Source organism: Vigna umbellata, chromosome 1, assembly GCF_029865625.1.
Source record: "Vigna umbellata cultivar VRB3 chromosome 1, Vumbellata_1.0, whole genome shotgun sequence".
Lineage (NCBI taxonomy): Eukaryota > Viridiplantae > Streptophyta > Magnoliopsida > Fabales > Fabaceae > Vigna > Vigna umbellata.
Window position 1 is genome coordinate 71660370 of NC_142165.1, and position 12706 is coordinate 71673075.

The following is a 12706-nucleotide window of genomic DNA, read 5'->3' on the forward strand; positions in this document are numbered from 1 at the left end:
TTGTATGGTAGCTTGGTTTCAGCCAGCAGTATTACCATTACAAGTGCACAGACCACCAATAATTCGATATTCATACCAAATCCTGATGAATCTTGTCTATGTTATGACATGCTTAGAATGATTGGTTTATTATGAAATATTTTTAAATTTAATGTTTGAATTTGTTAATATAATATATATAAATTGTCTTGTTATTGACTATGATCATTTGGTGGATGTGAACAAAGGATGTTGAAATATCAGTGAAGTAGACCCTAGTGGAAGGACCACTAACTACTTAATTTTTTAGTTTGTGTGGATTATATAATTTTTGGTTTTAACGTTGTTTTGTATATAAAGTTTATATTATGATGTATTAACTTTATATTTTTGTCTGTCATTCTTGTTTTATTGATTTTTTATGACTCTATTATAGTATTTATACTATATTTGGGACGTTACAAAAGTTGTGTAATTTAATTGATATGATAGAAAAAATGAAGAGGAACAAAAATTAAGTACGAATAGATGAGAATAAATCATACCTTCACCCTTTTAACTAGAAATAATATGATCCTTTGAGTAGAAAAACTGGCTTACATATATAAATGGAGCATTAAAATAATCTAAATTAATAATTGAGATGTCAACAGCATAATTCACACTGACTTCTATGCTAGATATCAACATTACAACCCTTGTCTGATCTTTTACATACATTACAATAGATAGATAAAAAAATATGACTAGTATCTTAAATCCGTATTAGATATTAAACTACATGCAACACTTATAGCCTGAGACGCATTGATCGAACCACCTTCAAAGAAAATAGTTAGCACCTAAAGAATTCAATATGATGCAGATATTTGCCTCGAAACGAAAAAAAAAGATTTTGACTTTTTCATACAGGAATAATCTGTACTAATGAAAGATGTGAAGCCACCAAACAGACCACAACTTGATCCCAAAAAGTGATCCCGATTAATTGCATGAAAGAATAGATCATGAAAATTCCTCAAAAGACTAAAGTGCGGAAAATATAGAAGGCTTTGTGCACAGCAAGAATGACCTCTGACCATATGTCCTCATAACTCACGAGGAAAGTTATTGATTTGTCCTTCTTCCAGTGTCTCTTTGCCATTTATCTTGTACGATACCTTTATGCGCATGACAAGAGACTTCTGAAATAAAATAATTGCTAGTCGTCACATTTTCTCCAAGAAGCATTTGTATATAAAATCATAAGGCACATGTTGTGTATTAGTAAGTCTACCTTTCCATGTTGAGAATTAGTAAGTCTCATATTTTGCGTGATGGACTCCTTTCCACTAGCAGTGAGGATATTGCCGCTAGCCGGATTTAAGTGCAACTGAAGAAACTGAAAATACAAAAAAAAAAAAGTAAGGAGATGGGAAATACGATAACCATGATTTTCAAAATGTAAATATTTAACACTCAAAATTTGGAATAACTAAACACATAAATAGGATATCATTCATAGTGGCATTTTATTGCTAGAAGTTCTTGTTACAGTCATAGTCATAGTCACGGTCAATCAAAAGCCGAAACAATTAAACAGCCCCAAGCTCTGGTTTCTTTATGTTGTGAAGTTCTTATTACAGGTTTTTTTAAACCAGAATGGTAGTGTGCTCAAACATCATTGTGTTGTTTGTCATCCCAACTAGATCTGCACCACAAACAACACCAACTATTTGAAACACCTCAAAATCACAATAGAACAGAAAAGAAAAAAATACATGTGATGTGACGACCAAACTAAAACTCACTATTTAACAAAAAACCAATAACAAGGAAAAATTCTAATCTATTCCTAAAAAACTCTAGAAGAGTAAAACTGAGAATATTATTCCACTAGAAATAACCCTGAAATATAGACCCATAATAGGTAAACTTGTGTCTAGCTCCCCTAAAGATATGAGAAAAAGGCTAAAATGTAAACTCTGCCCAATATAATTCAACCAACTGTATCTAAGTTGCCGAAGAGTTAGTTTACTTTTCCAAAAAGCTTTTATTAGAAAGTGGACTTCAAGCAAAGTTTAACCTCATAAGACCGATTTATAAAATAAAGTTTACACTCTCATATATACTATAATTTGATTATATCTTTAGTCAATGTAGGATTTCCAATACATCTCTCCATGTTAGGAATGGAATATCTCAAACATGAGACTATATATTTGGGTGATATTCAAACCTAACTCAACTTCATAAAATTAACTTCTAAAGTGAGATTTGTACTCACTTATTATTATTATTTAATCATATCTTAGTCAATATGAAATCTCCAACAACTTAAATAACCAACTATGAATCAAACCCAATCCATAAATTTATCCTAACCTTTAGAATAGCTATTTCCAAAGCCAAAATTGCACCCATAACCTCTACATATAAAATATATTGAATTCCCAAATAAGCATACAGAGAACCTACTATAAAAGCTCTATAGTCTCTAAAAATACCACAGCTCTATTATAAAAGCTCTATAGTCTATGAGTCTATAAAAGTACTACTACATTCAGCTCTATTACAAACTTACCCAGACTCCCCCTGAGCAACAAACCCAGGAGGTTGCTCCATGTATATCTCTTCTTTTAGATCACCACGAAGAAAAGCATTTTTAATGTCCAACTGGTAAAGGGACCATTGATGAATGACAGCCATAGCAAGCAAAATAGGAACAATACTGGTTTTGGCCACAGGAGAACAGGTATCACAAAAGTTGAGGCTATAGACTTGAGTATACCCATTAGCTACCATACGAGCTTTGAGACGATCGATTGCACCAGTAGGACCAACCTTAATAGCATACATCCATCTACAACCAACAGGCTTCTTACCAGAAGGAAGAGGGACAAGGTCCCAAGTGCTTGCATTTCATCAATCATGGCTTGTCACCATCCAACATGACCAAGTGCCTCATGAACATTATTAGGAACCTTAATGGAAGATAAGGAGGAAACAAAAGAGAAATATGGAGGAGACAAACGATGATAACTCAAAAAATTATAAACAAGATAAGGATTACGAGTAGAACGAATACCTTTCCGAAGGGCAATAGGCCAATTATTATCTAAGTCAAGAGAGGGTGAGGAGGATGAAGGATCCATGGTTTGGGAATCTGATGGAGGAGGATCTGAGTCTCAAGGATCTTCAGTGTTCTGAGTTTGAGATTGTGTTCGACGTTGATATGTGAGAAGAGGTGGAGGAACAATGTCATTTGCATTTTGAGTTTGAGCAAAAGAAGCAGGAGTAACCAAGGGATCGCATGATGGTAGAGGAAACATTTGTTGAACAGATGAACGGTCCTCCATGGAGGACAAGAAAAAAGGTGTATCCTCAAAGAATGTGACATTAGCAAACATATAATACCTCTTGGTTGAGGGAGAATAACATTTATACCCTTTTCTGAAGGCGAGAGTATCCCAAAAAGACACACTTAATAGATTTTGCAGAGAGTTTATCAAGACCTGGAGAAACATTATGAACAAAAGAAATACATCCAAATATACGAGGAAAGACATGGTATAGAGGGTCATTTGGAAAAGTGACAGAATGAGGGACTTTATTCTCAAGAGAGGAAGAAGGCATCCTATTGATCACAAAACAGGCAGTGAGGACTGCATCACCCCAATGATGAACAGGAACATAGGTATTCAACATCAGAGAGTGTGCAGTTTCAATGAGATGTCTATTCTTTCTCTCTGCAATGCCATTTTGTTGTGGAGTGTGGGGACATGATGACTGGTGTAAAATTCCTTGGAAAGATAAGAATGAAGAAAATGATGCAGAAAAATATTCCTTAGCATTATCACTTCTGAGGATTTTAATTGTCTTCCCAAATTTGTTCTTAATTTCATTAAAAAAGGACACAAGTATTGCCAAAAGTTCATATCTCTTTCATTAAATAAACCCAAGTACATCGAGAGAATTCATCAATGAAGGTTACAAAATAATTAAAACCAAAAGAAGTAACACGACTTGGTTCCCAAATAGGAAGATCTAACATGTTTACCTAACTGGAAAGACTCACAATCTAAGACTTGAATGTGTTTGAGACTTGGAACCATCGTCTTCAACTTGGATAAGCTTGGGTGGCCCAACCGATCATGCAAAAGTTTTGGTGATGAAGTTGCGAAACAGGAAACTGAGGAGTTAGGTTTTAGGAAATAAAGTCCTCGTGACTGATAGGTACAAAGGAAAGGTTTACAGCAGAAGAAAAACTGTATGAGTTAGTTTTTTGTATGACAGACAATTTTAACTGTTTGTAAGGTATTTATTTGTCTGTAATAAGTTACATCTGACTTCTATAAAGTCAGAATGGACAATTTTAGCAGTTACTATCTTTATTTTGTAACTTGTGAAAGTTAGGGAGGGAGAGTCTGGTTCTCTCTAATAACCAGAAACTTGTATGTTGTTTTGGATCCTTTCTTTAGAGGAAGTTCAGTGAATGCTATATAATATTTTACAATTTAGCCAAGTTGATTCATATAAGTCTCGAATACCTATCATTGGTATTCAGAGCCACTTTCCTGGTGCTGTGGTGGTTGTGAGGCATGGTCAATACGAGAATGGAGGCACGATTGGATGGTTTGGAGCGCCTAGTGCAAGAACAGGAACATGAAAAACAGAGAAGGTTCCACCGGTTGGAGGAAATGATTACAGGACTGTCAGGGTTGGTGGAACGTTTCACATCCTCTAATAAATTGGTGTTACCAAAAAATTGGTGATTACGGAAGGGTAGATTGTTCTACAAAGGTAAATTGGTGTTACCAAAAAATTCTTCCAGTTTGTTTACTATAATTAAAGAGCTGCATGAATCTCCTACAGGCGGCCATAGTGGTTATTTTTGAAATTTTAAAAGGATAGCGGGGGTCCTTTATTGGAAGGGTATGAAAAAAGATATGCAATGGGAGATTTGGAAGTTTTAATTAAATGGAAACACCTACCATCCATTGAAAACAGTTGGGAATCTGCAACAGCCATCAATACAGAGTTTCCTGCTTTTCACCTTGAGGACAAGGTGAAACTTCATAAAGGGGGTATTGATAGGTACAAAGGGAAGGTTTAAAGCAGAAGAAAACCTGTATGAGTTAGTTTTTTGTATGACAGACAGTTTTAACTGTCTGTAAGGTAGTTATTTGTCTGTAATAAGTTACATCTGACTTCTATAAAGTCAGAATGGACAGTTTTAGCAGTTACTATCTTTATTTTGTAACTTGTGAAAGTTAGGGAGGGAGAGGCTGGTTCTGTCTAATAACCAGAAACTTGTATGTTGTTTTGGATCCTTTCTTTAGAGGAAGTTCAGTGAATGCTATATAATATTTTATAGCTTAGCCAAGTTGATTCATATAAGTCTGGAATACCTATCAGTGACTCGTGTCCTTCTCCAATCAGACGCCCCGTACCATGTTCCTGTATAACAAAGGAATTAGCAGAAAAGGTTACAGAACAATTTAAGGAACGAGTCAATTGACCTAAAGAGATTAAATTGTAAGGACAATGAGGAATATACAAAACAGAATTCAATTTTAGTGAAGGAGATAAGGAAACTTTGCCAATTCCCTGCGATGCAACCTTGGATCCATTGGCAACAGTAATGAAATGAGGAATTTTCGGAGAGGAGATGGAAGAAAATGAAGGGATGTTACCAGAGATATGATCTGAGGCACCTGAGTCAAGACATCATTAGCAAAAATATCTTGGACCCTTTTCCAAAAGGAGGAGCATGTCTTATAGGGTCTCAAGATATCTAGAACCTCTTGCTCAACCGATTGCCACAAAACAGCACATAATTGAAAGTCTAATTTTTGCCAATGAGATTTTTCTTCATTCGGGACCATAGAAATATCTTGTTCAAGGTGATTATGGTGTTCTTGACCAAGAAACCACAATTCCACAGCAGAGAACCATGATAAATAATTTTTCCAATTGAGTTTTGCCGTTGTAATGATAAGAGTAGCATATAAAGAGGAATTAATTCCAGGAGAAGAAATGGGACTTAGGGTTTCAAATAACGTGAGGGAGGAAACCCTAGGTATGAGCCCAAGCCAACGAAACAGAGAAACAAGAACCAAAACACACTACGGCGACGGCGGACAGCGGCACGACGCGGACAGTGGCGACAACGCAGACAGCGGAGCAAACTGCAGACAACAGAGTATACTGCGGACAGCAGACAAACTGCGACAGCTCCCATTTTTATGGCCCTTTACCCGAAAACATGGAGGAATCTTATTACAGCTGTGTCAAATAAATGAATGAGAAAACAGTTTTCCATAGAAACTAGAAAAGCATGGAGCCATAAGCTAATACAATAATAATAAAGGTCATTAAACTATTAAAGGAAGTGGACAAATATAAACACCCTCAGTATGATGATCTTAACAGTACATGTAGAAACTCTCACTGAACAGCATACTAAGTAGCATACCTTTGGAACTGCAGCCTGAAAAACAAAATCTGTATATACATTTGAGGTCAAATTTGTAAAGGTAGCCCGAATGTTTGTAGTTTGTAAGTTCCCTGGCTGTTTTGAGAAATTGAACACCAACCTCAAGGAGGTACTCTCAAATGCAGTTATAGATGGATAAACCAGTTCATTGTTTTCTATTCAAGACAAGAGCAGAACGAGGAATTAGTACTTGGACAAGGTATAAATCACCTACTTGCTAAACAATGTTTACCTTCTGTTGGTGGGCTGGGGACAAAACCATCTAATGATTCCACTAAAGGAGCAGCTCCAGCATTTAAAGTTGTTCTAAAAGAAGGTGAAAGCGATGCCAGATCATCTAATGGTGAAAGTGGTGCCTTCTTACTTGGTTTGGGGGACAATATGTCTATTGTAGATGAGTTGCCTTGTGCAGGTAATTCATTTGGTGCAGAAGGCGATCCGATTGACAACAGATCCAAAAGAACATCTGTGCCATTTTCTGAGCGCTGAGCAGCATCTAAAAATGCAAAAGTAAATGTCAGAGATAATATGAATATGTTAAATTGAACAATTCACCATAAAGGAGACAAAATGATTTTACACTATTCCACATAAAAATCCAACATAAACAAAAAAACGCATGTCTTGGGTTTTCCTCGGGAAAAGCAAGCTTCACATTTCAATTTGTACTTTACAAATTACTTATGGCTAATGAAACTAAACCCATAAAATAGTAAGTTTCTGTGATATTTTTAAAACTAAACAACGACTAACTTGTTGGGAAATCTCTCATCATCTACCTCATTTATTAGGGAGAAACTTATTTATTTGTTAGACAACTTTGCTTAACGACAATTAGCTTTAAGATGAAATCTACTATGATTACAGTCTATAACTCACTTTGGTAATTGCCTATTGTGATAGGTTCACTTGTTCTGGCGGGCATCCATGGAGGGAGCTTTGGGAAGTCTCATATTACCTAACTCAATTCTTGGGTATTGAATAAAAATAAATAAATACTAAAAGGATTGTGTACACGCTAAAAAGAGTTGTAATTTTCTGTAACAGAAATCCATTTACAGATTAAAAAATTACAATTGTTATGAAGGAAAAAACAAAAAAGTCAGTTTTATAATTGACCATAAACATATCTCTAACCCCCTCCACAAACTCAAGGTGGGTGAGATCCACCACGAGCTTGGATCTAAGAAAAGTAAAATACTTTGAAAAATGAGTTGCTTGGCAATCACTCTTTCTCAAACAAAGAAAATATCAAGTTCCATGTGCTTTGTCTTGCCATGCAGAATGGGATTATGAGAAAGTTTAACAATACTAAGATCGTCACAATAAACATTTGGAGCACAATCAGCGATAGCAAGTTCACTAAGTAACATTTGAATCCAAAGAAATTAAGTGATGGCAAAGGTAAGACTTCAACATTTTGCTTTTGTACTAGATCAAGCAAAAACTATTTGTTTGTAAGATCACAATTGTTGGAGATCGCACATGTCTAGAGATGAGGTCAAATTACAATACATAAGTGAGTGTGTTAGGTTACTTTATGCCAATAACCTAATCAAGACTCTCTTCTCACCACAACTCTCGAATAAAGAATGGAAAAGTATGTATATATGTATTAATGATGAATGAGTGAATCAGAATACAAGAATCACCCCAAGGAAGCCTAACCTTCCTCCTCTGGAAAATATCCAGTCTGAACAAATTCTCCGATTCCCCTCTCCCCCTACTTAGTTTATTATTTATACCTTCTCTCTCTTCTAACAACTATAACATATTACTCTCCTTACACGTGTCTCACACGTGTCTAACTCATTCTCTTTTATTCCTAACATTACTCCCCCCCCTCAAAATCAACCTTGTCCTCAAGGTTGAAGTTAGGGAACTGTTATTTGCCGTAATGCTCCTCTTCCCTTCCCCGGTGATGCCCTCCAATTCAAGTCTGGAGGCTTGGGTGGTGGCAAATCCTCCTCCAATATCTTCCATTCTTCCTGGATTCTATCAACTTCCAACATTCTGCTCCTCGAATCCTCCACCGATGTCTTCCATTCTTCCTGCTCAATCTCCATGCTCAACTGCCACCAATCTACTTTCATTTTTCCCAGGGATGCCAAACAGGTAGCTCCTAAATTCACATCCAAACCTCCCGACTCAAAGAAATAAAGTTTGTCTCTGATTTCTAATCCCTTCATCTCAACAATATATTCATTTCCAGTGCTCAATATGTCCATTTTGCTAACAGACTCACGTAGGCCACTCATCATCGCCCCCCAAACAGTATCCCAATCAGTCACCACATATGTAACATGATCTGGAACTGAATCCTGCCCAAAAAATTTTCGGAGAACCTTAATTGCATGTTTGAGATGACCCGAAGAGCTCCAGCTTTGACCATCTGTGGCTACTTTACCAACTTCTAATGCAATAAGGGCAGGAACCCCAACTGCGTTCCTAACATTACAAAACATAAAGTAGTGACCTCTAGTGTTTCTCCTCGCATTTGTTGCTTCCAAGTAGTCCCCAGCATAATCCCAAACTTCACTAGGAAATTCCAGAACCACTGTATTTAGAGTTCCATAACTAAAACGCTTCCCCGAAAAACATTTCCATTGTGGCAAAGGTGGGTACCACTGTATAGTTCCAGCCTTCAAACTGCCCAGTAAAACAGTAACAAGAACAGTATCACCAAAGAAATCGTTGTTATTTGCTGTAGAAACTTTGATTTTATAATATTGACCAGGCTCCTTGATATCATTTGACACATTTGTTACAATGTGGTTCAAGGGAATTGTGATTCTTTCTCCCAGATACTCAACAACGAAACTGTGACCCCTTATAATCATACCATGATCTCCTCCAAAACTCCTATACACTTCATCGTGATTCCAATCGGAAAGAGAAACATTATTAAGTGAAGCAGCACAATCATGCTCCAAGTGAGTGTAGTGCCAATCCCTAACCCTCCTCTCCTGAGAGTTCAAAATATCCTCATCCAGCTTTCTTTCCACCGAACTGTCCCTTTCGGAATTAAATGGTCTATTTGCCGAATTGTTTTGTTTGGTTTCTTTGTCATTGCGAAAGCAATCACTGTTCATCATTGTCGACCCAAGATCGAACGGATCACCAATCAACGAATAAGTATCTGATCTTCGCTCAATAGCCCCCACAGCCTCAACACCATTTATAATGCCAGCTCCAAGATCGACAGAAACCGAAAATGAGTGATCTGGTTTTTCCGATGCTTGTGGCACCGAATTTCCCAACTCCTGGAAGTCCTTGTTGACGCTTCCCTCCTGTAGCTCCGCTGCCAGCTCCTCACAAACGGTGTCTCGATTCAGTTCGCCGAACCTCCGCGTCAGCGCTTCCGTGAATATCTTCCAATTTGGATGTCGGGTTTTCTTCCGCCAGAAACGAATCCAATAGTAGCTCGCGCCTCTCTCCATACAGGTATATACCAACTTCATCTTCTTCCTCTCCGTCAAGTTCTGTAGATCGAAAAATTTCTCTGCCTTCGCGATCCAGCCCATGGGGTCCACTCCTTCGAATGTTGGGAGTTCAATGCGTTTCATCCCGCTACGTTGCACGTCTCCTCTGTCCTCTTCCGCTTCGTCCTCCGACTTCTCTGGTGGTCGCCGTTTGCGTTCAGCGTTGACGGAATCGCGACTCCCTTCGGAGCTCCGACGCTGGTTCCTTCTTCTCCCACGGTCGCGATTAATGTTTCGTCTTCCACGGTCGCGACTCTCCTTTCGAGCCCTTCCTCTCATCTCCTCTCGAATCTCTTCCAACATGGCTTCCATGGACTCGAACTTTCCTTCCCACCTTTCCTCCAGTGCTTTCATCTTGTTCTCCATCGCGCAACTCCTCCGATCTGGATCCGGCAGGTCGGACCAAATTGTTAGGTTACTTTATGCCAATAACCTAATCAAGACTCTCTTCTCACCACAACTCTCGAATAAAGAATGGAAAAGTATGTATATATGTATTAATGATGAATGAGTGAATCAGAATACAAGAATCACCCCAAGGAAGCCTAACCTTCCTCCTCTGGAAAATATCCAGTCTGAACAAATTCTCCGATTCCCCTCTCCCCCTACTTAGTTTATTATTTATACCTTCTCTCTCTTCTAACAACTATAACATATTACTCTCCTTACACGTGTCTCACACGTGTCTAACTCATTCTCTTTTATTCCTAACAGAGTGTAAACCTCATCTTACAAGTTGATTTTGTAGGATTGAGTTAGGGTTAAAATCTACTTAAAAAAATATGAAACTAAAGAAGGACCAAGATATAATGCTCTAGAAGTGGATTGACGATCATCTACATCAACATGCCAGTCTGCATCACAAAATGTTTTAACCATTATAGGTTGATTAGGAAGAGCAGGAATAATTTGGATACCATAATAAAAGTGTTTCCTTTAAATATCTTAATATTCATTTTACATTAGTTCAATGAAGTTTGAGAGGGGTTGACATAAACACACAAACTTTGTCAACAGATAACCATATTTTCGGTCAACTGATACTGAGATATTGAATATAAGCACCACAGATCTACAAAAAGATGGATTAGATAATAACCAAAAGCTTGTTTAGAGAGTTTACAGCCTGAAAACATTGGAGGAGAAATAGACTCAGCCTCAAGTATGTTAGTCTTGGCAAGACGGTGCTGAACATATTTAGTTTGAGAAATAAGACAAGACCCATTGGATTGAGTTGAACTTCTATACCAAGAAAGTATATTTGATAATGATATTATCATCATACTGATGAGACATGTTTTGTGCACACATTTATATCTTTATTGTACAGTGTGCACACATTTATATCTTTATTGTACAGTGAAAACACTTTAAATATGTTCGCAGCGAAAACACAAAAATATATAACTGATATGTTGGCAGAGAGACAAGAAATATTAGGTGCAGACCCACATCAACTTCAATGGATGCTAATCACAAGCTACGTAAGACTGAAGAGGAACCAACGGTTGACAAAAAGATGTACCAGAGACTGGTTGGAAAACTAATATATCTAGCACACACCATGCCAGACATTGCTTATTCCAGTTCATGAACCGAAGGAATCTCATCTTAAAGCTGCTTACAAGATTCCGCATTACTTAAAGGGAGTTCTATTAAAAAAGAATGAAAGACTTAATCTTGAAGCCTACACTGACAGAGACTATGTTGGTTCCCTTGTTGATACAAGACCAACAACTGAATATTGTACTTTCCTAGGTGGAAACCTAGTGACATGGAGGACTAAAAAACAGAACGTGGTGGGTAGATCATCAGCTGCATTAAGAAATAGGTGAGTTATTATGGATAAAAATTATCTTAAATGACTTGAAGATTAATTTTGAGAGTCCCATGAAGCTAGACTGTGACATTAAGTCTACAATAGACATTGCACATAATCCCATCCAGCATGACAGGACAAAACACGTTGAAATAAATAGACACTTTATCAAAGAAAAATTAGAAGGTCTAATACAAAAGGTCTAATACGCATGTCATACATTCTGTTAGAATAATTACTGTTATATATCATCATTAAGGCTTGTCTGCTAGACCATTAATGAGTCGTACCTAGTTCGGTACCTAGAGGTCTAGTGCAGACTCTTGATGTTCCATGTACTCTTGTGTTTTCAATATATATAGAAGATAATGAGAGGGATCTGTTAAGCCCTCAAGAATATATTTTATCAGTTTTAATCTCAAGTCATTCCTTCCCGGGAGCAGGTAGCTGATGTGCTAAAGAAAGATCTAAATAGCTCAATCTTCTTCATAAGAAAGCTGGGAATGACAAATAGCTATTCCTCAGATTGAGCTTGAGGGAGGGGGGGTCAGAATATGTGGAAATATTATATATTTATTGTACAATATAGTATTTTTGAAATCCCTAAAATTAAGTGATCGGGATTAGGAATTATTTAGCATATTTGCTCCAGATTTCGGATCTTTATTTCAGGAAATTTATTTCCTTAATTAGGATATTTATTCCTTCTTAAATACCTATGCATTATTCCTCAAATAATCAAGGAAAATTATTCCACAAAATAGTTCTCTGCCTACCTCGTTTTGTAACAGGAGTTGGTGGTGGAACGAAACTACAAAACCACCATCAGGATCAGCATTATGGGTTTGCAAAGTATCACCTGAGTAGCTACAAACGGCAAAGAGAAAGGAGGTATAACATTTTCTAAAGGCATCGATCACTGTGCTCTTGATATGATATTTAACGAGA

General features: G+C 37.1%; 1 protein-coding gene across 8 annotated transcripts in view; it reads right to left on the reverse strand.

The window, feature by feature from the left end:
* Nucleotides 1-508: 508 nt before the first annotated feature.
* LOC148206222 (AP-1 complex subunit gamma-2-like) overlaps nucleotides 509-12706 on the reverse strand; it is a 48308-nt gene continuing 36110 nt past the window's right edge. For 2 of the 8 annotated variants that reach the window (XM_088104164.1, XM_088104162.1), the window contains exons 15-18: nucleotides 6690-6953; nucleotides 6437-6612; nucleotides 1256-1360; nucleotides 509-1163 (exon numbers count right to left, since the gene is read on the reverse strand). In XM_088104164.1, coding sequence (XP_087960290.1) covers nucleotides 1068-1163; nucleotides 1256-1360; nucleotides 6437-6612; nucleotides 6690-6953 — 641 coding nt within the window. In that variant the 3' untranslated portion in view covers nucleotides 509-1067. The other 6 variants (XR_015783533.1, XR_015783532.1, XR_015783534.1 and 3 more) reach the window with 6 other exon arrangements.